Source organism: Mustela erminea, chromosome 3, assembly GCF_009829155.1.
Source record: "Mustela erminea isolate mMusErm1 chromosome 3, mMusErm1.Pri, whole genome shotgun sequence".
NCBI lineage: Eukaryota > Metazoa > Chordata > Mammalia > Carnivora > Mustelidae > Mustela > Mustela erminea.
In genome coordinates this window covers 153,416,379-153,443,081 of record NC_045616.1, presented here as the reverse complement: position 1 = coordinate 153,443,081, position 26,703 = coordinate 153,416,379, and the positions used below count along the sequence as shown (strand labels likewise).

Below are 26,703 nucleotides of genomic sequence, written 5' to 3'. Positions count from 1 at the left end.
GGAAAACTATAAGAAAGCAAAGCTCTATCAAGTGTCATGGGAAATCTGGACCCGTAATGATACGTATAACGTGGTAGACCCCCCAGGGCCCCAGGAAGAAATTGCAAGTGATGCTGGGCCTGGGAGAAAAGAATGACAGGTGAGGAGCCTCATGAGATCATTGTGTATGACTCTCAGGGGCAGGAGTCAGAGGTCAAGGCCATGTGGAAACACCAGGGCCACAGAAAAAGCCAAGCTGGGCCAGGCAAGGCAGCCAGCTGAGCCCCACTCCTCCTGCTCCCTTGTCATATTTCTTTCGGAATCTGGTGTGGACCAGCTTCCATCAATAATGGGACCCTGGGCACATGGCCAGCTAAACATGTGGCTGTGGGATGGTGGGGGACTCCCTGGCTGGAGGAGCTCTGTCAGTGGTGAGGAAAAGCCTGTCCTGAAACACTGGCCACAGCCCTGGGCGCTGTTCTTGGAACCCACAGAGCTGGAATCTATCAGCGCCACCTGACGCCCATGAAATTCCAACAGGAGGGACATAGCCCTGGATGCCCTGAGAAATGTATTACCTGTCTACTAATCGCCATTTCCAGTTCAGGGTAACCTGCTTTGTCCAGAAGAATATTTGGGAAGAGATCTTCAATCAAACTCAAAAATAAGGGTTCATCCTCATCAATCTAAAAGAGAAAAGGAACGGAAACTGGACCAACTATTTTTGCACGATGTACAGATAAACTGAAAATGCTGAACATACCAAATTATTTTATCAAAACTATTAATAAATAAAATACCATCTTCGTTGAAGTTGAGAAATATTTTCTCCTGCTACCCGTAAGTTAGCTATTTATAGAAAGGGGGGAGAGAAAAGGGAGGAAGAAGAGGAAAATGGAAGGAAGTAGATAAAGGAAAAATTTGCCTACAGAACCACCTCCCCATGAAATAACCAGTTTGGAGAGTTACTATATAGCCTACAAGTTTCTAATTTGAATTTTAAAAAGTAATTTAAATAAGAGACAGTAACAAATTCATGAATTGGAATTTGCCTCACACTTTTATTTTGAAATAAAAATATATCATTCTGTCACCTGTGCATAGATTTGCTGATATTGAACACAAAGGATTTTCAGTCTCTACTGTGAAATGAAAGAGTGTGAAATTATTACACACTTGTTAAATTTACATATAATTTCCTGCTGGGCTCTACAGACTTTAAAGAAGGTGAGATTTTAGCTCTAAAATCCAAAAGTATTTCAAGGTATTTGGAAACTTAACATGTGGATTTTTAAAAATCCATTTCAATTCTATGGAAATAGGCATATGTTATACTAGATCTGAGTTACTGTAAAAATAACTTCCGAAAAAGTCTAATTTAAAGTTATGCTCTCCAGCGCTTTTAGCTGATAATTAAGCATTTTAAATGAGTATTTTAAATAAATATTTCTAAATCTCATTTGTGCTTAGTTAGCTGATATTAAAGTGGGTGGAACATTTCCATCTGTGAATCTTACCAGTTTGGAAAGATTCATGTCTCGTAGAACGCGCATGACGATCGTTGATTCCGTATCCGTGGGGTTGGCTCTTTTGGCTGCTCCCAGTGTTCGCAGAACTGACAGAATGTTCCGCAGACCAAAATCATAATGTACCTGAAGCACATGAGGTACACAGGGCTTATTTTCAACATTAACTTATGCGTGAAAACTATACATTTGACAAAAGGCCTATTCACAATAATGAACAAACTGTAATTTTCCTTTAGAAAAAAACTGTACAGCTGGTGGAGCAATAAATTTTTATCAATATATATTTGGAGCAAATTGAGAATATCCAAAAGAGTCCTCTCATATATGACCATTAATTTAAGCTCTTAGGCCAGAACTAATAAATTTATCTTGACAGGGAGAAAGGAATAAATTTCCTCTTGAAGTATACGCGTCCCCCTGAGCCTCTTCTTAATCAGTCATCCATAGAAAAATTTCCTCGTATATCTAAAGCTAAAATTCTGAACCAGGAGAATATATATTTATATATGATGCCTAAAAGACAAAGGTATTAAGGAAGAAGAAAAGTAGCTACATTCTAGGATTACATACAACTGGGAAATAAGGACAAGTCAGAAAGCCAAGCCCCCAGCTTGGTTATTCCCTTAATATATATTTATAAAAGCTCAATAACACCAAATTTCATCACATGTAAAGTGAATAATTAAAACCCAATTATCCAACCACTATAAACTTTATTTATTTATTTATTTATTTATTGAGCTAGTATGAGCGGGGAGAGGGTCAGAGGGAGAGGAAGAGAGAGAATCTCCAGCTGACTCCAAGCTGAGCACAAAGCTAGATGCAAGGCTTGATCCCATGACCCTGAGATCATGACCAGAGCTGAAATCAAGAGTCAGACCCTCAATCAACTGGGTCACCCTGGTATCATATGTTACCAACCACTATAGAAAACAGTATGGCAGTTGCTCAAAAAATTTGAAAATAGAACTACCATATGATCCAGAAATCCCACTTCTAGGTATATACCTAAGTAATCGAAAGCAGGAGCTCAAAGAGATATTTGTACACCCATGTTCATAGCAGTAGCAGTCACTGTAGCCTAGTGGTGGAAGCAACTCGAATGCCCATAGATGGATGAATGGAAGAAAAAATGTGGTATAGCCATACAGTGGAATGTTATTCAGTCATAAAAAGGAACTCTGTCACCCCCAATACCACAAATGAACCTTGAGGCTCATGCTAAGCAAATAAGCCAGTCAAAAAAAGACAAATGCTGTATGATCCCCTTTATGTGAGGTATCTCATGTAAAATACAAAGCAGTAAAAAACATAAAAACAAGAAGTAAAGCAGGGGGTTATCTGGGACTGAGGGTAAGAATAAGAGAGCAATCGCTGTTTAATGGTTTCAGAGTTTTGCAAAAGGAAAAAGTTACGGAGATTAGTCTCATAGCATCGTGAATACACCTTTTTTAAAAGATTTTATTTATTTGTCAGAGAGAGAGAGAGGATGCACAAGTAGGGGGAGTGGCAGGGAGAGGGAGAAGCAGGCTCCCGCTGAGTAAGGAGCCTGATGCTGGGCTCCATCCCATGATCCTGGGATCATGACCTGAGCCGAAGGCAGAGGCTTAACCGACTGAGCCACTCAAGTGTCCCACATTGTAAATACACTTAACACTACTGAATTGTACACTTAAAGATGGTTAAGGTGGTAAAGTTAATATTATGTATGTTTTACCACATGAAAAAATAACCAATTATTTGCTAAGGTGACTGGAGTTGTATGCATCACTTCATACTCACCAATGGGGGGATGGAGCCCAGAAAAATATTCCGATGGAGTTCCTACTTGATTTCAAGGAGCTTAAATTCTAATAGAAGTAACATGATAAAAACGTAAACAAATTCACCAAAAAGTAACAATGACTTGAAAGTGCTGGTGTGTGGAATTAATTAAGGAAAACTTCTCAGAACTGGACTCACTTAATGTGTGGGCATGAGGTGAGATTCACAGGATGTTCACCCAGAGATCAATCAGCACAGGGCCAACTGTTTTGGGTGCGTTGACTCATTTTGTCGGACAATGACCCCGTGAGCAGGGGGCATGACAGAAAGAGAAAGGCGATAGTAGAGAAGAAGACCAGAGTCGGTGATGTGGGAGTTTTCTACATACAAGAAACAGTGTGGAGGGGCGCCCGGGTGGCTCAGCGGGTTAAACCTCTGCCTTCAGCTCAGGACATGGTCCCAGGGTCCTGGGATCGAACCCCGCATGGAACTCTCTGCTCAGCAGGGACCCTGCTTCCCTCTCTCTCTTGCCTGCCTCTCTGCCTACTTGTGATCTCTGTCTGCAAATAAATAAATTAAATCTTTTAGAAAGAAAGAAAGAAAGAAAGAAAGAAAGAAAGAAAGAAAGAAAGAAAGAAAGAAAGAAAATGGAAAAACACTTGACAGAGGAAGAAGAAGAATGGGTGAGTAAAGGCTGCAATAAGCAGAAGAAACCAAGAATATTTTTAGAGAAAATATAATTTAATGGAGGCTGGGGGTATAAAAAAATAGTCAAAGAAGCTGGGAATGGAGGAGAGTGAAGAGAAGGATCGAAGTTATGTATGTCAGGAAGCTTTATTCGTGTTACAGTTTTATGCTTATTTTAGTGTTTTATTATTTAGCATGTGCTTTTGGCAATGTTTATTTATATGTCCTAACGATCTGTGCCATGATCCCCACTTCCTGGTGTGATCTTTTCCCCTTGAGTGTGGTAGGACCTGTGATTTGCTTTAACCAATACAATACAGCAAAGGTGACAGGTCATATGTGATTGTATATATGTGATTCTGTGGTCATATTACTTAAGATTTGTGATGGCTGATTTTATGTGTCAATTTGAGTGGGCCACAGGAGTAGCTGATCGAACATTATCCGTGAATGTGTCTCTAAATGAGTTTCTGGAAGAGACTAGCATTGAACGGGTGGGTTGAGTAAAGAAGATGGCCCTCCCCAGTGTGGGTGGGCACCACCCCATCGATGGAGACCTGAATAGAACAAAAAGGCAGAGGAGGTTGGATTCACTCTCTCTGCCCTACTGCTGGGCTGGGATATCAACCTTCTCCTGTCCTCAGTTCTCCCGACTGTCTGGCCTTCAGACTTGGACTAGAATCTACACCATCATCCCTTCAAACTACACCCCCATCTTTCCTGGTTTCCAGCTTATAGACAATAAAGTCTGGGACCTCTCTACCTACATACGTGTGTGACCTAATACTGTATAATGAATTTCTTTGTAGGTATAAATGAATGTATCATATTGGTTCTGTTTCTCCGGAGAATCCCAATACAAGACTGCTGCAGCCAGCTTGCTGGAACCTCTTCCCCTCACGGACGTTGAGAGGGCAAGCAGCCATGAGGCAGATAGCAGCGTGCAGCCTGTGGGGACCGGTGGTGCGGCCTTGTCCAGCTGACAGCCGGCAAGAAACTGAATCCCCCAGTCTTCCAACCTCGAGAACAGAATTCTCCCAACAACTGGAGTGAGCATAAAAGTAAGTCCTCCCCCAGTCAAGAACGGGCCCAAGACTTGATTGAAGCCTTGTTACACTCTAAGCAGAGGACCCAGCCAAGCTGGACCAGGACTCCTGACCCACAGAAAACACGAAATAATAATTATGTATTGTTTTAAGCTGGCAAATTTATGGGACTATTGCCAAACAGCAACAGATAACTCCTACAAAAGTAATGTAAGATTAGTTTCATGCCTCATAATTAAAAAACTGCATGAGGGGCGCCTGGGTGGCTCAGTGGGTTAAGCCGCTGCCTTCGGCTCAGGTCATGATCTCAGGGTCCTGGGATTGAGTCCCGCGTCGGGCTCTCTGCTCAGCAGGGAGCCTGCTTCCCTCTCTCTCTCTCTCTACCTGCCTCTCCATCTACTTGTGATTTCTCTCTGTCAAATAAATAAATAAAACCTTTAAAAAAAAAAAAAACTGCATGATGTCAGAAACTGCTACTCTAAACAGTGCTAGGAAGGCACCTGGGGGGCTCGGTCAGTTAAGCGTCTGCCTTCGGCCCAGGTCATGATCCCAGGGTCCTAGGATGGAGCCCCTTGGCGGGGCCCCTACTCACCCAGGAGTCTGCTTCTCCCTCTGCCTCTCCCTCCTCCCTGCTCACGCTCTTTCTCAAATAAATAAATAAAATCTTTTTTAAAAAAATTACAGTAAATGAATCACTAAACTCTATCTCTGAAACTAATAATACACTATATGTTAATTGAATTTAAATTATAAAAATGAGAAATAAATTTTTTAAAAAGTGACAGTAGATAAAATAGACTATTATTAGCAAGGCATGGCCGCTACATGAGGGACTTGGAAGTGAGAAGAGCAATGTCTAAGAGGTTCCTGAAAACCATGAGGACACACAGCACACATTATGATTAATATACCGGTGGGATAAAGAGCAAATATTCATATTTATAATTCTTTGGCTCTTCAATCAGTTCCAAAAGTACTTACCTCATTTCTTATGCCACAAATATTAATTTATCTAAGAGCACTTTAAAAAACTATGCATATAAAATTAATTTTGTAATGATATGACTTTCAACTTCGTATCACTAACGTAATCTGCCGACAGTCCTAGCCTACAATTTTTCAAAACGAGCAAATTTCACAGAAGAGAAGAACTAAGGGGGCTAAGTGCGGAGAGCCCCCCAGCACCTCACACCTGCTTAGAAAGCTGCTCCTCGCACAGCTTGTAGAGTGTGAAGAACTTCCGGGCCAGAACAACGTTGTCGATGAAGCCACAACTAGCCAGCTTCACCCTTATGATAATCTGCCGGTCGGGCACCATCATGGCCACGGAGCGGAAGTTAATCTTCAGGTTCTCAGGGAGCTCCTGCCGCCCAGCATAGCCAGGATTCTACACGGGAAATAAACACCAGGGGTGAACGTCATGGTCACGGGGCAGCACACCCCCACCGGTATGCCAGAAACAGATTCATCGAGCACAGGCAGCAAATCTGGACTGATCACTGGAGAACGCACTTACATATCTTACTCCCCTTTTAACTGGAGAGACGACATCACAGGTTATTACGATGAGCTTTGTTTAACACCCAAGGCTTTCACACAGGAGTTAAAAATACCGTCCCAATTTCCGTCCATGGAAACGAAGGGCCCTGAGACCGGGCGAGGCATGAAAGCTGTGATAAGACTGACATTCAGCAGCTCTCCCTGTGGTTCCTTACCATGGTCAGGAAAAGTCCAAATTCAGGGTTCATAGTCACTTTATCTCCATCGGTAAAAATAAAAGACTTTTTCCGCTCCTTTTTACATGTCAGAATAATGGAAATTTGCTGGGCTGCCACGGACAGAACTGGTAAATCGATACGGTTAAATTCATCAAAACAACCCCAGGATCCAGACTGTGCCAGTCCTTCGAAGGAAAATTAAATAGAAAATCCAATTAGTATATAATTTCAAAAAGCCGGGGAAAAGGGCATTTTGCAGCTGCCAAGACAAGCCAGAGATAAGTCTGTTCAAAAATAAACTTGAACAAACAGACTCTGCACAGGGTGCCCCCAAAATGATTCACCATGTGGTACTTCATCTGGAAGCGGCCAACCTGCGGCGATGAAGGCGAGTGAGCAGGACATTTGATCCCCACAACACCGCGAGGTTCAGTTTCCAAAAAGTTGCACGAAGTTGAAAAATGACACTGCACTGTAGCCAATGGTTGAAGAAAAGAAATCTTAACAAGATATTCCACCTTAGCTTAAATTTTTCATCAAGTAAAAACTATAACCATCACCTTTAAAAATTCGTCCAAGGCCTCGGAAATCCATCTGGTCAGAACAATTGAAAACCACAACATACTTCCCAAGACATCGTCCCATATCTTTCGTGGTCTCGGTTTTCCCGGTTCCTGCAGGTCCGGCGGGAGCGCCTCCCATGCTCATTCCCAGAGCCTGAGCCAACGTGATGTAACACCTGGAGGAAACGAGACATCACTAGAACCATCCCGCCAGCACCCAGAAGGCACTGCGGAGACGCCACAGAAAAATGAAACCTGCACCAGATTTAAAAAGGGAAAAGTCGAGCCACTGTCCCTACATAATATTTCCCGAACTGCATCTTAATATATGCTTTTCTTACAGATATAAACGTGTGTAGAGGAAAGAGGAGGGGATGGCCTATGGCCAAGTAAGTTTGAAAATTCTTAAAAAGGTCCAATGAGCTTTCTCAGGATAATGTGTAGTGAGATTCTCCAAGCGTGGAAAAATAGTACATAGCATTTCCAAAACTTACTTGGCAAATTTTCACAAAAACCTACCAACCTTTAAAGAATAATACTCTATAGAACAGACTGGACACCATTTGATTAACTGCCTTTTGGGTGGTACAGTCAGTTAAGCATTTGACTCTTGGTTTTGGCTCAGGTTATGATCTCAGGTTCGTGAGATGGAGCCCTGCGTGGGGCTCTGTTCATCGTGGAGTCTGCTTGGGATTCTCTCTTGCCCTCTCCTGCTGCCCTTACCCACTTCAAATAATCTTTAAAAAAAAATAAAAGACTAATCCCCTTTTGAATCTAATGAATAATTTGAGGTATTGGGGGCATGATATTTGATATCTGAATCACACATTGCTAAATAATCACATCTTTGATCTATTTCTGGGAACAACTCCTGTCCCTACACACACCTTCTACTGTCTCTTACTGCATGATATTAACAGAAGATTCTGGAAGAAAATACAAGACTGCCTGGGAAGGAGAAAACTAACCTGATAACTCGCTGATGAATTACTCGATCCCCCAGCATCCCACTGTGTTGTCAAAGGAAGTCTATAAAGTGATGCAGTTGAGGGCTTTCTTGTGGCTGAGCTCTGTAAAGCATTCATCTGGACTCGAAAAATATTTCAAAGGATAGAAAGTGATTGTCCAGCATGAAGGGTGGAAATAAACAGTGAGCACATCAACTGGAGGTCCTCTAGAGTCTGTATTTTATCAGAAGTGGGCTCCTAAAATAGGCTAGTAAATGGCTGAGCCCTGAAAGTACGCAGAGCCCGGAGAGGGAGAAGACAAGGTAAACTCAGGAGGACTCCCAAGCTCACTTTGATTTTGCCTTTTAATTCAAGGTTTTCTTTCTCATCTTGCCCGTCCGCTATCCCTGGCAGAGCCGTCTCAGTAAGAATAGTTCACGTGATGGGCTCCACCTACAAGATCTCACGTAAGCCCAGAGCGGAGAACCCTGCAGGGAAGCTACTGTTGTTTTTTCCCATTTTGCAGACGAGGGGAAAGGTTCCCAGAGATGGAAATCCTTTCCTCAGGATTGTGGCGGCAGAGCTGAGACTCGAGCTTACGTGTCTGGCGACACGCCCTAACACCGCCGGGTTCTAGAACATGTCCACCCCGCCAGGTAAGGAATAAATCTCCAGGAACTCTGGCCACCCACTACCTCGTCTTGCAAACCCTTTTTACAACTGGGATCATCTGGGTCTATATTTGACCTGAAGTACCAGCAAGCTGTTAAGGTGCCTTAAAGGCATCCTAATTACACGAAAAATAAGTGGGCGAGCCAGGGGCTGGATCCCTTCGTTCCTCCGCTGGGTGAGGCTTCGGCCCAGCTGCTACGCTGGCCCCCAGACTCCTCTAGAACTTGCCTTTCAGAGACAAGCATGGATCTTCATGTCCACATTCATGTGATGCCCTCAAGTATTCTAGATGTATGTGCACCTCCCCTCCTCTTTCCTACTTTCCTTTCTAGTCTCTTGGCTGATTTAAAAAATGTCATCATTCAGGAAAAGGATTTGGACTTCTATGTGCTTAGTGGTTTTCTGCAGCTTTCTATCTCCCCAGCAGACTGCCCTAAGCTCTCTGCTCTCAGGAACGGGGTCTAGTTCATACTTGTACCTTCAACTACTTCCCTAAACCTGGCACCTAGTACTCTACGAACTCTTATTAAATAAATGTCTTGTGCCAGCCCAGCTGTACAGTCTTAATTGGCTCCTCCTCTCCCAGCAGCTACTGGAATTAGAGATGCACAATGTGGGGCCACCTGGTTTACTCAGTTGATAGAGCATGTGCCTATTAATCTCAGGGTTGTGAGTTCACGCCCCAAGTTAGGCATGCAGCCTACTTTTTTTTTTCTCTTTTAAAGATTTTATTTATTTATTTGACAGACAGATCACAAGTAGACAGAGAAGCAGGCAGAGAGAAAGGAAGGGAAGCAGGCTCCCCACTGAGCAGAGAGCCCGATGCGGGGCTCGATCCCAGGACCCTGAGACCATGACCCGAGCTGAAGGCAGAGGCCTTAACCCACTGAGCCAACGAGGCTCCCCCATGCAGCCTACTTTTAAAAAATAAATAAAATAAAATAAAGAATATTCTTTAATATTCTTTAATAATAAATATTCTTTAATAAAGAATAAATAAATAGAATAAATAAAGAATAAATATTCTAAAGAATATTCTTTATTTATAAATAAAATAAAGAATGCAACTATAGTTGCATTCCTTCCTATATATCAAGAAATTTAAGAAAAAGAGAGAGAGAGAGAGAGAGAGATGTAGAATTTGACTATCACGTTAAACCAACAATGGCCAGCCCCATGATCCAGGTCTTATGATGGAATTCAATTTAACCAAATCCAACCACAAAAACCAACATTCATAGTGTTTTCAGCTCCTATTCTTAAAGAATATTGATTCCCAAATGCTAAAAACCTCCTAAGGCAAGGAGACAGACATCAGGAACTTATTTTTCTTTGTTCCTTTTCTTTGGTTTGGTTATAGACTCTGATTATAGAACATGCTTAAGGAGAAACAAAAGGAAGCATTGATAAAGAACATGTTATTGATGATTAAAAGAAACCATAGTCATAGCAACAACAATAATGACCTAACATTTACTGGGTGCCAGGCCTGGGTACCTACATCCATCACCTCTAGTCCACACGGTAATTCCAAAAGGAGGGAATCAGAGAGGTTAGGTGTCTTGGCCAAGACCACACAGCTGTGGAAGGCAGAATCCAGGGCTCAACATGAGAGTGTGACTCACAGGAGCCGTGAGAATACTTGAGACAAAGGCGCAGGTTGCTTAGACCTACCTACATTTCTTATCAAGCAGACAAGAAGCTTCTACCAGCATTTGATTTCTGCTGCCCTCTGCCCGAGTGACAGGGGCAGCAAAGATGACTTTTGTCTTCTCTGCTTGTGCCCAGAGTGGAAGGAAGGACTAGTCATGAAAAACACCATGAGCTTTCAGAGAAAGGTGCTGTATGTTCTTAGCAAATTAGTACAACTATTTTATCATCTGGAATATCAGCAGCTCCATCCACCTGACGGTGAACTTCCCAGAGACTAAAGCTGCCAACATTGTTGAACTGCCACAGGGCAATCGGGAAAAGACTGACAAGTAGATCAATGCCTCTGGTCTTTGACTTTGTAAGTATTAATTTTAGTGAGGGGTGCTTCTGTAAAAGCGCAGCAAAGCTCGCCGTGGAATCCCAGGGTTCAACAACAACAATAACAACAAAATGGTAACTCACTTCTCCCATCATCAAGATAAAGAAAAATAAGCAAATGAACAGTTAGGGGGAGACAGGCTGAGACAAACTTACAGATACCCACTTTGCTTTTAAAGTTATCCAGTTTTTCTGATACAGTGAACACAATGAAAGAATGAGGGTGCAGAGAAGTTTGTATAGTCTGATACTTATATGTGAAAATTAAAAAAGAATTTTAACACACAAGCATTAGACATTTCCAGGAAGAAAGGAAATAAACTGGTTTTAAAAAACAGGGGAAACTTTACTCTCATACTTCCAATTGTATGTTCTTCTGTCCTATTTAAATTTTTCACCACAAAGATGTGACTCTGAAAATAAACATTTCTTGCATTGATTCGGGAAACGCTTCTTCAGCACCTATAATGTGACAGCACTATTCTAGGAATAGTAAATAAATCACGGGAAGTCCATGCTGGCTCTTCAGCGGACATCCTAAAGGAAGGAAACAAGTTATTTAAAAATAGCAAACAGAAAAAATAAAGACAGCTCTGGGACGTCATGCGAGCAGAGCCCAGGAGGCGGCGAGGACGCAAACTCTGCCGGTACTGATGGGAGAAAGAATTCAGGTCAAGGGGAGAGCCCAGCAAGTGCCAGGGCTCTGAAGCAAGGGTGCGCTGCTCAAGGACCAGCCAAGGAGCAAGCGGCTGAAGCTGAATGAGGAAAAAGAAACAGAAAAGCAGCCAGAGTCAGCTCATGCCAGACCCTGCGGACCAACATGAGGACACTGGCGTTCTTTTTGGGTGAGAGAGAAAGACAGTGGGTGGACTGAGGCAAAGAGGGGACAGAATATGACTTATGTCCTGGTGTCTGACTTGAGAGTAGACTCTGCAGGGGAGGGGGGAGGGGGGATGGCAGAAGCAGGGAGACTAGTTAAAAGCCTACCGCAATAATCCCGGCTAGAGATTATGGTGGCTTGGAACAGCATGACAATATCAAAGAGTGGTCACATCCTGGATGATTTCTGGAAATGGCGCTGAGCGAGCTTGAAGATCGATGGGATGAGGAAGCGAGAGAAAAAGGAAGGCGCCAAGGATGCTCCAAGGATTTCGGCTTGAGCAACCGAAGGATGGATTCATCGTTTGTTAGGATGGGGAAGACTACAGGAAGGCGGGTTTGCAGGGGCACAATCAGACACGGTAAGTGTAAATTCCCTGCACCTATCCAAGTGAACATGTAGCACAGGCAAGTGGGTCTATGTGTCTGGAGTTCAGGTGAGAGGCCCCGGTTGGGTGCAGACTGAGGAGTCCACATCTGCATGACACCCAAAGCCACATGAGACCACCAGAGCAGGGAACGCAGGTGGACAGAGTCCTGGCATGTTCTACATTTAGACCAAGAAGATAAAGAGGAACCAGAAGGTGTATGAAGGGACAACCAGAAGAGTGCAGGTGACCGGAAGAGCACGAAGCGCCAGGAGAGCGTGGTGTCCGAGAAGTGTGTGGAGAGAGCAGATCACAAGGAGAGTGTGTTTTCTGACGGGCCAGGAAAGCTGAGAATGAGTAATGCCCGGTGCATGGGGCGACCCGAAGATCTACGTGGCATCTGCCCAGAGACGGGAGAGAGCGTGAGAGGCAGCATAACCTCCCCGCAGCAGAGAGATCCACGTTCTAATCCCTGAAACCTGTAATAGGTTCTGTCGAATGACTCAGGGACTTCGCAGCTATAATGTCGAAGGCCTCGTGAGAGATGATCCTGGACTACCTGTTGGGCCCAATCTAATCTCACGAGTCCTTCAGAGGTGAGCTGGGAGGCAGAAGACTGGATCAGACACAGGACTGAAGCCAGAGAGAAAGTCGATGCACAAACTGGTCTCAACCCCCCGCTGCTGACTGTGAAGATGGAGGACAGGGTCGTGAACCGAGGGACGCTGGAGCCTCCCAAAGCTGGGAACAGCCCTCAGCTGATGGTCAGCAAGAAAACCTGGCCGGGGCCCCTCCACTGCCAAGAAAGGAGTTTTGCCAATGACCTAAAACATAGGAAGTGGGTTCTGCCTTGCAGACACCAGGAGGGAGCACAGCCCTGCGGATACCTGATGTCAGCCCAGAAAAACACAGGTCAGACTTGTAACACGCAGACCATAGAATCAGCCATTTCTGTTGTTCGACCTTCCAAATTTGTGGTGAGCCCCTATGGGATCAATGGAAAATGACAGAGAGCCGAACCGGAGTGAATTCAAAATAAAATAGGTGAAGAGGAACAGGTGTTTCTGAGGCGTTTTGACAGAAGCACAGAAATGGGAAGAAACCCTGAGGGTTCGCTGTAGGATTTTCTTTCTGATAGCAGTTACAGCAGATTTGTATGTTGATGAGAACAATCCAGCTGGAAATGAAAACCGATGATGTTCCCAGAGAGAAAACCACTGTCGGTGGAGACGTTGGCTGTGGAGGATGGCACAGAACGTCCACCCGGAGAGCTGACTGCACAAAGGCAGACGCACGAGAGAGGAGTGAGGGCACAGTCTCTCCTGGGACATCACCTTCCCCCTCAAACAGGAAAAGTGGTCTTCACCAGAGAGAGAGCGCGCGGGGAGGGTCTGAGGAGGCAAAAGGTGGGAAATCACTGCTCGAGCCACAGATGTTTCAAGGGATTTGCCACATCTGGTGATCAGCCACCCCTGCACTTCAAAACAGAGACAAACACTCCCAAAGTACATCCAGCATAAACCATCTTCAATGCAGGCTACGGAGGACTAGAAAGAGGACGGCGAGGAGGAGAGTGAAGATAAAATCCCTCCGCTGAAAGCCGGCATTGCACTTAGCATCACAAACAAGCAGGAGGAACAAGCTTCTCGGGAGGAACAGGGGTATGATGTCAAACTTTTATGTTTGGTCTGATACTCTTCATCTAACGGCCCAGAGATTCACTTCATGAAAATGAATGAGATTCCGCTTCAGCTTCTACTTGAGCCAAATCCTGATTTTAGCACTCAGCCATTTTGTCCAAAACAGGTATCCGCTGCCTCCCTGAGCACAGTGTCTGCACAATTAGCGGATGCCCTGAAGTTCGAAAGGGACTAGGGAGTTACAGAGCTGTGGAAGGACTCTCGCAGGCAACCTAGCTCATCTCACGGATGAGGACGCGGAGTCACGGAAAGAGGTGAGGCATCTCTGGCTAGCACAGCTGCTAACGTAACAGGCAGAGGACAGGGAAGAGCGCCAGAGGTCCAGGCCACCATCCTCGCCATTACTTTTCTCCTGCGCTGATACTCAATTTCATTCCTGCTAAAATACCATCTTAATTCTTTGTAATAACAGTAGGTGCCACCGTCCCCAAAGCAGCCTTCAAGGCCATCTGTGATTTGTACCTATTGACATGTGGCAATTCATTCCTTTCCTTGCCCATTGGATGTCCACTGAGTCCTTTAAACGTGGCCCCTCTAAGACTGAAGGTAAAGGAAGCAAAGCATTTAGTCACAAACCTAAATCCCAAGCAAAGATCCGTGGGTACAGCTAAAAATACTGAATTTCAAAGACGCTGGTATCCAAGAGCCTCTAAACCCTAAAGAGACATTAAGCAGAAGTCCCCGGAGGAACTCACGAGAATAAAAATGTTGGGGAGGGGGCGGAGGGAGAGAGGTTGTGGAATCACAGAATCCTTCCATCACCTGTCTGTGAGTGGAGTTATGACAAGCCTGTCAGTGCAGCCTAAAAATTCATTCTGGTATATGAAAGCCACATCTGTGATGTGGATCATCATCTTGTCAGAATCTTCGTTAAAATAAAATCTGCACTGTTTCAGCCACTCGAAGTCTGTAGGGCTCTTGATATGCATGTGACACTGAAATGCAAAAGATACACGTTAACGCTGAGATGAGAGTCGCGTATAAAGTACGCACGTGAGCACTCCTGCGGGTCCTAATGGGATGCAAATGAGACTCAGAGACAACCCCACTGGTTCGGAGATGTCAACTACATCACCAACCAACCCGTTCATTCACTGATCAGCAGAAAGGATACTTTAGAAGTTACGGGAATAGAAAAATTCAAGAGAAATCCCTAATTGTGCCCACCAATGTAAGTAGCGGGACGTATTTTCACAGTAAGATACTCATTTCTCACATTGCACGTTTCTGCAGTGCTCTTACTGCAGCCTTGCAGAGCCATAAAAGGCACAATCTACAAAAACCATGTTTTGGCATACAATAAAACAATCTCATTGGGAAAAAGGCATCTCTTATGATTATGACAAAGTACACTGTTGGGTTTTTCCCCTAATCCATTCATTATTTTTCCTAGGATTTGCAGCAGGCCAAAGGGCCTAACATCTAAATGGTAGGTTATTGTCCAGCAATGCTTTTGCCTGAATTTTTTAACCAAAAGTTTAGGCCCTTTTAATCATTTTCTTTGACAAATAATAAATGCAAAATTATCCAGACCCCTTTATTTCTCAGAGAAGCAAGTGCTGTGCTTAACTGTTAAGAGAGGAGATTAGACCACAGCAGCTTGAAAGAGCTTCTTCCCAGTACATCCGAATCAATCTTTTATGATCTTTTTTACATAATGGGGTGAGACACGATCCAGCAAATTACTAGGAAAATAAGAGCTTCTTGCCTCTTATCTAGTGTTCTACTTTAGAGTACAGGACAAATTTCATTTCTTTTCACACTTCCTGTTTTCTGTAGCTACTAAACTCTGTTTGCCCCTCTGTCCTCTCCTTAAAGGTAAAACTCTGCATGTCACCTGAATGTCACCAACCATATTAGGAAAGGCCACTGGCAATCAATGACATAAAAGGTAGCAAAACTTGTTCAAGATGGGATTTATCAAAAGCCTTGGAGGAAGCACAAAGCCACTCTTCTAGCAGTGTTACTCATTTTTCTGTAACAAGAAACTGGTAATCCTTACCTACTAACTATAGGAGCAGAAGACAAATGAAAGGTTTTCTGGGATGCTACCTGGCAGTTTAGTGTTAACAGTGATCACGTAAAGAATTTTAAAAAGAAAGTTGAATTGCTCAATAACATCTTAGCAGAGATCATCAAAATGGGATTGAAAAAGGAAATCTGAGCAATGATGTCTCATCATGACAGTGACGCTTTGCCTGACTCTTCTGTTTGCCTGACCTTTTCTTTGAATTCGTTCAAACCAATTCCCACAAGTAAACACAGATAATGCCCAGTATTTGCTTTTCTGTATATGCCATAGCATTTATAAAGCATTTACCAGGCCATCAAAGATATCCCTTTGGTGCACGTGAATAGTAATCAAAGTCTCATATTTGACCCGTTCCATGGAACTCAGATCCTTTGTTGTGATGCCTATCAATGTGTTCAGTAGCTCCAGAAAAGACTGATTGGTTTTCTGCATGATTCTTTTATCAAACTTGGCATTTCTGAGGGCTTCTTCTGAATCCCGTGTCCATATCATTTGAATTCCCAATAATCCAACCTTTTGGAAACGAAAAAGGCTTTATGAGTGTGTGTGGCATATTAATATATTTAAATAGAAGTTAAAATACCGTGGATAATGGTGATTAGTATGCAAATATAAGGTCATCCTTGATTGCATCAACTTGATTCATCGTTTGGAAACCTATGGAAATTCTATTCATACCATCCACCTGGTGATTACATACATAGAGACTCATGAGGTGTCCACAATGTTTTCCTTATAATTTTAAATCATTTACTGTTAAAGTCATATTTCTTTGCTAGATACACTTCAAGTTACTAGAAGGAAAAGAATATGTCTTAAACCTGTTTTCCTTGAACTAACACAAGGTCTACACATGGTGAATACTCAGAAAAATCTTTACTGATCATAATGGCTAAGAAAACATTTTCTCCATTTTCATACTAAAATCCATTTCTTGTCTTTCCAGTAAACCATACACTCAGTACTTTTTTGTAATTTATTTATTAAAGACATTCAGCAGGGGAAAAAAACCTTTTAAGTTAAAAAAAAAATAAAGAAAACATATATAAAAAAACATATGTAAGACAATATATGTGTTTGGACATATGACATATATATAACCAAATAATCTGTAGCTGAAACCTTTAAGATTATTCACATTAAAAAAAATTCTTGTGAAAATCTTAATTCTGGTCCAGTCTTAAATTATAGCCAGTTGTGTAGCTTACAACAGACAATGTATGAGATCTCAAATGACTATTCTGTAGAAAATACTTTCCAATTTCAATACACTGACCTGAGCGGGGAAGGAAGAAAGAAATTCAATCAGCTGGAAACCTGTTTCTTGAATATTTGCAGCTGCCTGGCGAATCACGAGATGCAAGGAGGCCTGACACTCCTCCAGGAGAGAATTAAGCCAAACTTCCACATTACCCTCTGCCATCACAGGTTTATCCAATTCAATGGTCTCACCCTCTCGAGAGGAGATTGACAGAATGCGATCATAGATCTATGGTAGAAGCCAAAAAAAATAAAAAACAAAAACAAACCAGCCATATTCATATAAAGAATGAATACCTCTGCAGCTCTCTTGGCAATGCTATCCTTCCCGAAGGAAGTTAAGCTATGGATTGTAAAATAAAAGGCAAAAGATGATATAAAATCAATTTCAAGCCAACAAAAAGAAGGTGCCCGTGAAATCTAGAAGGGAATACTAAATCAGTTCCAAACAGTCTATACCTGAGAGGGGAAAGCTTGTTTTCTAAGAGAAATACTCACTATGAATGTGATGATCAAAAGACGACTAGTTTCCCCAAATGATAAAGGACACCGTAAGAGCCTGTCATCCACACCACAAGCTTACCAAGTCGACACTGGCAATATGATCCATGCAAACACCTTACCAGGTAAGCCCAATCCTGTAGGAAATGCCGTGCTTCTTACGAGAGCTCCCGGCAGCACAGAACATTTTCTGATTCAAACCCAGCTCCTCGACTGGTCTTCTCACGCCAGCCCCCATGCAGTATGGCCTCTTGAGAATAGAATCCTGTTTACTAAAATATGGGCTCGAATGGTGTTCTGCCACTCGTTGACCATGCAATGATGGGGACACAGCTCTGAGACTAATTCCCGCTTATCACTAGCCCATTAAAAACCATGCCTGTCCTGCTTCCCCACCCACTTCATAGGCTGATGATGAGTACATCAAATACGGCAAACTATCGAGTAAATACGAATGTTTGTTGTCACTATCATTCTTTGCTAAGTGGAATATCATTCCTTTGAGTTCCAAGTTAGGACCATATTAATGAACCTTCCCTAGTTGTGATCTACCAAGAAGCTCATAAGACACAATTTCCATGGCCTGTCATTTAAACAGTCCCTTTCCAAGTCCTGAATATAAATTTGTATTTGTCATTTTATAAGAGTGAGGACCCACAAAAACAGGATGTGCCCCTGGTTGTAGAGACATTATGGTTAAGAACAAAGGACAAAAAAAGCAATGCTAGTAAGCCAGGAAACAACAGATGCTGGCAAGGATGCAGAGAAAGGGGAACCCTCCTACACTATTGGTGGGAATGCAAACTGGTGCAGCCACTCTGGAAAAGAGCATGGCGGTTCCTCAAAAAGTTGAAGATAGATCTACCCTACAACACAGCAATTGCACTACTGTGTATTTACCCTAAAAATACAAATGTAGTGATCAAAAGGGGCACGTGCATCCAAATGTTTATAGAAGCAATGTCCACAGTAGCCAAACTATGGAAAGAGTCTAGATGTCCATCAACAGACGAATGGATAAAGAAGATGTGGTGTATATATACAATGGAATACTATGCAGCCATCAAAAGAAGTGAAATCTTGCCATTTGCAACGACATGGATGGAACTAGAGGGTATTATGCTGAGCTAAATAAGTCAATCAGAGAAAGAGAATTATCATATGATCTCCCTGATGTGAAGAATTTGAGAGGCAAAGTGGGGGGTTTGTGGGGTAGGGAGGAAAAAATGAAACAAGATGGGATCAGGAGGGAGACAAACCGTAAGAGACTCTTAATCTCACAAAACAAACTAAGGGTTGCTGGGGGGGAAGGGGGGTAGGGAGAGGGCTGTTGGGTGATGGACATTGGGGAGGGCATGTGCTATGGTGAGTACTGTGAAGTGTATAAACCTAACGCTTCACAGACCTGTACCCCTGGGGGTAATAATACATTATATGTTAATAAAAAATTTTTTAAAGCAATGCTATTTATTTTAAGAAGTAATTTCTATGAACGGTGGCTAAAAATGAGGAAGTTTAATTTGACCTCACTGTACAATGAGACCATGAGAAGCTTCCCTCTGTAACCTTGAAGTCCTAGCCCAAGAGGATTTGAGCAAAACATCAGGGAGAAATTCCTGTGTAATTCAGTACATCTTTAAACACACACATGCAGCAAATCTACAAAAAAACATGATTTTCAACCACTAAGTCCACCCTGTCCTCCCTTCCTGTCTGCCCGCCCTCCTTCTCAAGGCTTTGTCGTAGCAGCTCAGTCTTTCCATGCTTACTGTGCTATCATTTCCGATACTAGTTTCCCTGTCCCCCCTTCTATTCGCCCATGACACTGAGCCAGAGAATCTTTCTGAAATATAGGTCAGGTCACTTCCCTATGTAAAAACCTCCCGTGCCTTCTGTCACGTTCGGGATGAAATGGAATTCTGTAGTGTGGTGCACTTGGCCTTTTGGAATTTGGTCCATATCTCCTTCTTGCCTTTTCCCCTTGCTCACCACTGCCTCTTCTGGGTTAAACTGTGCACCCCCAAAATAAATGTTTAAGTCCTAAGCCCCAGTACCTGTGAATGGGACCTTATCTGGAAATAGGGTCTTTGTAGAAGTCATCAAGTAAGATGAACGTGGCCCTACTCCAGGAACTGGTGATCTTGTAAATGGAAGGAAACTAAGACACAGACACACAAGGAAAGCATCATGGGAAGACAAAAGCAGATGCCAACGTGACAGGTGTCTAAGCAAAGGAACATCCAGGGTTGTCAAGTGCCACCAGAACGTAGGAGAGAAGCATGGAATAAATTCTCCTACAGACCCTCCAGTAGGAACCAACCCCACTGGCACCTTAGATCAGACAGACTTCCAGCCTCCAGAACTGTGAGAGAATATATTTCTGTTGTCAATCCAGAGCAACCCTAGCAAACTAGTACAGTTCCTCACAGTTCTGACACCCCGGTTGCCCCACCTTCGGACCCCTGCACCTGCCCTTCCTTTGAACGGTCCATGTTCAGCTTCCCCACCTGCCGGGCTGTGTTTCTCTTCAAATCATCAGTTCAAGCACCACGTTCTTTGCAGAAGGCCTTCCCTTACACTACCAGGCGAAGGCCCCCAACAGCATCCCCATGCTCTCTGTGCACAACACAAGCGCAGCCAATCGATAATTATCAACCATTAAATTGCCAAATGTCTGATGAATGCTGTATTGCATAAAAATGCCTTCAGTGTTGATTATGATCAATTCTCCCTTAGAACCCCAGGACGAGCACCATGCCTGACACGTACCCACGGGCGTGAACTTACAGGACCGACCATGCCTGGCACATACCAGGGGTGTGAACTTACAGGACCGGCGTTTGACTGTTTGTGATGCGACAGGCCCACCACCGCAGCGACTACGCTCTAGAAAGACCCCACTCGAGCATGGCTCCCCAAGTCCTCCGTATTCCCATGCTACGCACGCCGTCTGGCACACAGAGGCTGCTCAGTAAGAGCAAACCGCACGCCAGGATGAATAAATGAGGGTTTACAGGAAGCCCCAGGGGACGACAGAACACACTGTCAAACCAGAGAGGTCACTGTCTCAGGGAACTGTGGGTGACAGGATGGATCAGGCGGCGTCCAAGGGCAGCTGTGCAAATGGCAACATCCTCACATTGAATGGCTTCTCTTAGGTTCCCTGCAACTCCATGATTCTAGAAACTTCTTGGAAGTGTTTAAAAAAAAAAAAAAAGGTTTCAATCAAGCATGATGAGAAACAGGGACTACGATCATGCCAAAAACGTCTGAAAGCTGATAAAACAACCCAATCACCGAGGTAATTCTGTTTAGCGAAGGCATTATTCTCTGAACAATTGCTTTCCTTGGTTTGTCGAATTTCTAAACACCTAGCTTGGCATGCAAAACTACAAATGCTACACACAGTGCATTCCTAATCACGTTTAAACTAGTTGTTACTCAAATTTACACTTTGGAGATTAAGAAATCACACAGTTCTGAAGACAAATGGGGCCCAGAAGTTCGCTTTTCATCACGGGCTGAGAGCGAGAACAGACAGGGAAGTTACCCTTTGTACCGACCAGAGAGCTACTTCATAAAGACAGTGGAAGTTTAAGAGATGGCAAGTGCTGGCCAGCAGTTCCAAGTAGGCAAACCTTTTCATGGAACTTGACGGTTTTGATGTTGTCGAACACATTCAGCAAATGGGCCTGTATAGTGTGTGTGTCTGACGCCTGCCCCAGGATCTCCAAGAGCGCAGGGTCTGAGACGAAGAAGAACCGAGGAAAGCACAGCCGTTTTTTCTCCAAGTACCTATGTGGGGAGACGCAAAGAGATACTGTATAAGCACACACAGCAGGCCTTTCTAGAAATAAATTAATCTGGGTGGGGAAAGATCTTGAGACAATCTCATTTTCCCATATTCTGTTCAATGTCTTGTTTTGTTTTATTCCTCCTCTTGCCAAGTAGCATTCCATATTTGAAAGGAAATTTTTTTTTTACAGGATTAATAGGTGAATTTCTTCAGCTTTCACAAGGGTAAGGTATACATTTGACTTCATCCGGAAAACTGTACTTTCTTGGTGGCGGACAGGAGCAATTACACACCAGGAGTTTAGGGGGGGTTAGAGTTGTTTGCAAGCACCGTGCTGTGTCAGCGAAAGGCTGCATCTCATTCTTGGATTGCACCTTAAAGAACGCAATGAATCCATCACCAAAGCAGAAGTAAAATCCAGCTCTGAATAAACCGTACGAAGAGGTTCTAGTGCTGCTCCCTGCTCCAGGAGGAAACCCGGGGAATGTTTCCGTCATTGCCCTGCTTGCAACTGTGCTTTCATTTCTCTATTTATTTTACAGCGACCCTTTGTGCTATGGATATAATTTTTCTGTTATTTTCATACCCGTACCACTGTAACTTTATTTCCTTGCATACTTCCATATAATTATTCCAGTTTTCATTGTAATTCCTTACATTGTAAAATCTTACCAGAAATCCTTTTTAATCTTTTTTTTGAATTTCTGTTCCTTCCTTGTCATGTGTATTATTGTTTCATTCCTGTGTAAAATCATGGGGGAAATGTTCTTAGTGCATACAGGCAGAATCTTTTCTAGGAAGGTAGAGTTTTTACTAAGGACCGTGTAGACCAGAAGCCAAGCCAGCTGCACCCTTTAGACCACACTTGGCCGGCCACACTTAGTCTAATGCTAGACATGTGTGTCATTGCGTGGGAGGCCCAGCATGAGGGCAGAAGCCAAACTCCTTAGGACAAAAGAGAGGACTTTTTTCAGAGGCTGAAAGAAGCAAAGAAAGGAAGGAGACAGAAGGGTAGATTGTGGAAGTGACGTGCCTCTAAAGCGGCAGAAATGGACAAGCTTTGCGTGCGATGTAATCTTCCTCCTCAACGCTCATGAAATACTCAGTAAAATACACTCTAATCGTTTTTGGCAATTTGGATTTATTCACTTTGGGCACGTGAAAAAAAATACAAAGTCTGGCCTCAGAGAGGGGGCAGAATAAGACTGCCCAAGAGTCTCTGATTCCATCCTCCTCATTCTCCTAAAGTCTTACTTTTATGCTCAGCGTGTTTTATGTTGTTTGTCTTAGCTTTTCTTTCCTTACCCAGAAAAGGCGAATTTTATTTTAAATATCCCAATCCATCTTATTCGTAGAAGCTTAATCTTTACTCTTTATTGAGAATAGGGTATTCCTTACTCTTTATTCTTATTGGTAAGAGTAAAAACATTCTTACCGATTTATCCCCTTTACTTGCTGTCCCCTTCACAGTAACCTAGTCTGATTCTGATGAGGAATCAGGTAATGTTGTCTCTCCAGTGAGACAAGACTGAAAGGAGACACGTGAAACGTGACCACAAAACCTCTGTGACAGAGTAGACAAGACAATTTATTCCAGACCTGTCAGAAGTCCCCTCCGATTGCTGCAGACCCTCATCAGCTGAGAAGGGTGTTCTTTTGTGTAAACATTAATATTCCAGTGTTTATACCAGGAATATGTGCTTTGGCCCATAACCCTTCAGGAACCAAAAGTCATGAAAAGCTCAGTAAAAACTATGAATAATTTCAGAGTAGACTTATTCCTCCAAGGAGTTATAAAACAATGTCAAAGAGAGCACGATAAAAAAAGAAAAGAAAAAGAAAAGAGGAAAAAAGGAGTGTGTTTGCATGCATGAGTGTGTATGTACAGTGGAGGGTGGGAGAGGAGGAAGCAAAGCAACAAATTCAGCTGCAGAAAGACCAGTGATATGACTCCTCAGCAAGCTTCTCAGGGGCAACTGAGTCCTGCATGATGTCCTAGTGATTCATGCCCCTCAACCTTTCCAACATGAAGAGCTCTGAGAGCATGGAAGCTTTCTAATCCTTTTCTTCTTTCCCTCTGGCCTTTTCCCTCTGGCCTGAGTCTGGGTAGACTGCATGGCCATCAAGCAAGAACCTTCAGAGGCGCTGCAACATGGCTGGTCGTGCTAATCATTATGGTTAAAAAGAACGGTACATGATCAACCATTCGAAAACAAAAGTCCTTTCGTCAAATGTCCTTCAACAGTCACTTGCTTTCATTCAACAATTTTATAAAATGCATCAAATCCTTCATACCTGAGATTCTATTTTTTCCTAAAAATCTATTTTGGAGGATTCGCTTGCAAGTAGTTTTGTTGTATATTAAAACTAGTATAATATTGTATGTCAATTATATTTCAGTCAGAATAAAATATAAATGAAAACATGTGTAGTTAACTGTTTTTACAATATTACTATTTAACGTATTTCTGCTCACATGACTTGATCTTGACTAGCCAAAGGAAAAGAAAAGAAAAATATCTGTTGCTCCTGGAATTCACCCAACCTGCTTCCTATACGTGTGTGTGTGTGTGTGTGTGTGTGTGTGTGTGTATACACCACAGATGTATGAAGCCTCATTTCTATATAATCTTGACTACGTGTGTAAATTACAGTGTTCATATTGTTCTTGGTTGTGTATAATTAAATATTTTGTCTCTTCAGATGTTTTTCCAAGAAGGAAATCAGAAAAGTAGGTGTATTAATTTTAAAAAGCAAAAACTTCATGAGAATGTTTGCAAGATCTTGTCCCAGTAATGGAAGAAGCCCTAAGTCCCCTTATTCCAAAACATGAGGTGCTGAGCTACCAGTTTTATCTGTACAACAACATCAGACATGAACCAAGTTTTGGCAAAAGAAAATCAATATTCTTAATGCTGTCTAGTCCCTCTAGTCCCATTCATCTCTTGGATGCTAAGGCAGGTTTCCCAGGGCCAATTAACTTACCCAGTGAGGGATTTCTGGCACATTTCCAGCTGGTCCAGCAAATGTGGTAACAGCTGCCCCAAGGTCTCATCCCCAACACAACACTGAATGACATTTGGCATTTCGTGGGCCCGAGTCATAATCTTCACCCAAGATTTATCGATGTTGGAAAAGCGCTTGGCTTCCTACAGAATGAGGTAACAACACACACTTGGACACATCTGTGATCTCAAGGTCAGAGCATCTCACAGACCTTCCACTGAGACCAGATTTCTGACCAGTCTGGATACCCCAACTGTACATGCCTAAAAAGTCACATGTGTTCTATTTCAACTCTCCTTCAGCACCATCCCACCCCCTTCCTTAAAGAAGATACCCCCATTATGTTAACTAAAAGAAGACAGATACAGAAATGAAAATACAATATGAGACAGCCTAGGAGGGAAGAGCGCTCCCAAGCATTTTTGACAGTTATCTCTAAATAAAGTGAATTTTATGTTTTTCAAGTTTTCTATTCTGAGCACTGAATTGTTTTTATATCTAGGAAACAAGGCAAACATTTAAAAATAAGATACAAAATTAGGGGATGCCTGGATGGCTTAGTCAATTAAGCATCTGACTCTTGGTTTCAGCTCAGGTCATGATCTCAGAGTCCTCGGATCAAGCCCCACATCAAGCCTCACATGGAGCCCCACATCAGGCTCCCTGTTTAGCAGGGAGTCTGCTTCTCCCTCTTCCTCTGCCCCTAACCCCGCTCTTGCTCTCTCTCAAATAAATAAAGTCTTTAAAAAAAAAAAAAAGACTCCCTCTGCCCCTCCCCACCTGTGTGCACTCTCTCTTCAAATAAATAAATCTTTAATAAATAAATAAATAAAACAAAATTAATTACAGTATAACCCTAATGCTATAAAATTTTTAAACGTAGATTTTTTTAGAGAAAAAAGTGGAAAATATGGAGATTAATTTGAGAGAGTAGAAATAATTTTTGTTTTCTTCCCTTAAACTTCCTATAATTTACCAATAAGTATGTAATATCATATAGGAGACCCAGACAAGCTCCTTCAATATTGTATGTGACAAGTTTCCACTATTAAGTCCAATTTGAGATTCACCTCCCCCCAGCAAGAAGAAACCCTTGCCCAAATATAAAAGCAAAACTAAATACAAATACTTAAAATTTCAGTGTGTGGAAACATTTCAGTGGTAGGTAAAAAATACATAGGCCAACAGATCTGTCCTCTATAATGACACTGAAAACTTGTCACAGGAAATGTAGGAAGGCCGAGCACAGAGAGCGCTCAACATAATTGTGCTTCTAAAACCCAAGCATATCGTTAAAACATTGCAATTTTGCAAACAATTTAAGGTAATTGAATAAGAATCCTTAAGATTTGGTAGAAATGTTTTTTTTATAAAAATCTCAAAATACTACCCTCCATTTTCCCAGTGAGATGATTTAATTTGGTGACAATCCTGAGAAGTCCTTTTTTTGTTCTGGAGATTTTTCCTGCCTGTTTCCACCTCCCAGTTTTCCGGTGCAGATATAATTGGGTATACCATTCAGCATGGTTGTTTTAAACTGTCAGTAATAGCAGAAGAAATTATCCTACCATTGTCGAGATAACAATTCCATAATTCTACACTGTTCCAAACTCTACCTTCAAATTACCTGAAGAAACGTATCAATTATGCAGGCATCTGTCCTTTGTTTTCTTAACCCTCCACTTCCTACAAAATGGCCCAATTCTCTAGCAATTGCATCCCTTCTTATCCACAGCTGCTCTTTAAAAAATAGTTCCAAGGCAACAACAAAAAGATTGAGGGGGGTGTGGCTCAAGAGAGGTTGAGCTATTATTGCATTTTTAAAGGAATTATTAGCTATTAGACAGTTCTCTAAGCTAAACCTCTGATGAAATCCTAAGGACAATATTCAAACCTTGGGCAGCTGCTTAGCAATATCTCCTCCAACAAAGACAGCTTCTAGGTAAATCCACAAGTTCTGCACCATCATCCAGTTCTCAATGATGTCTGTTGAGTTGGAAAGGCACTGCACCCACTTTTGAATCTGGGCCTTGAATGGCATATTGTACCTAAAATGGAAAATACATACGTTCAGCATTTGGGTGGTAATATTTTTTTTAGTGTTTTCTTTTTATTGTTCTTTTCAAACTGAAAGATTTTTTTTTTATCCTAATCTTTACCCATTTCTTTAGGACTTTATGTTGCTGGCTTTTTAAAGTTTTATTTATTTAAGTAATCTCTTCATC

The 26,703-nt window shown here is 42.4% G+C and overlaps 1 protein-coding gene across 1 annotated transcript in view; it reads right to left on the bottom strand.

Annotated features, from left to right (window-relative positions):
• The window catches only part of DNAH5 (dynein axonemal heavy chain 5), a 264,535-nt gene that overhangs the window by 118,597 nt on the left and 119,235 nt on the right, over nt 1–26,703 (bottom strand). Inside the window, exons 30-40 of the mRNA XM_032337743.1 lie at nt 26,373–26,526; nt 24,458–24,621; nt 21,315–21,471; nt 17,192–17,404; nt 16,204–16,428; nt 14,646–14,818; nt 7,284–7,462; nt 6,721–6,908; nt 6,198–6,392; nt 1,497–1,631; nt 558–665 (exon numbers count right to left, since the gene is read on the bottom strand). Of these exons, the coding sequence (XP_032193634.1) occupies nt 558–665; nt 1,497–1,631; nt 6,198–6,392; nt 6,721–6,908; nt 7,284–7,462; nt 14,646–14,818; nt 16,204–16,428; nt 17,192–17,404; nt 21,315–21,471; nt 24,458–24,621; nt 26,373–26,526 (1,891 nt within the window). The remainder of the gene's footprint in view (nt 1–557; nt 666–1,496; nt 1,632–6,197; nt 6,393–6,720; nt 6,909–7,283; nt 7,463–14,645; nt 14,819–16,203; nt 16,429–17,191; nt 17,405–21,314; nt 21,472–24,457; nt 24,622–26,372; nt 26,527–26,703) is intronic.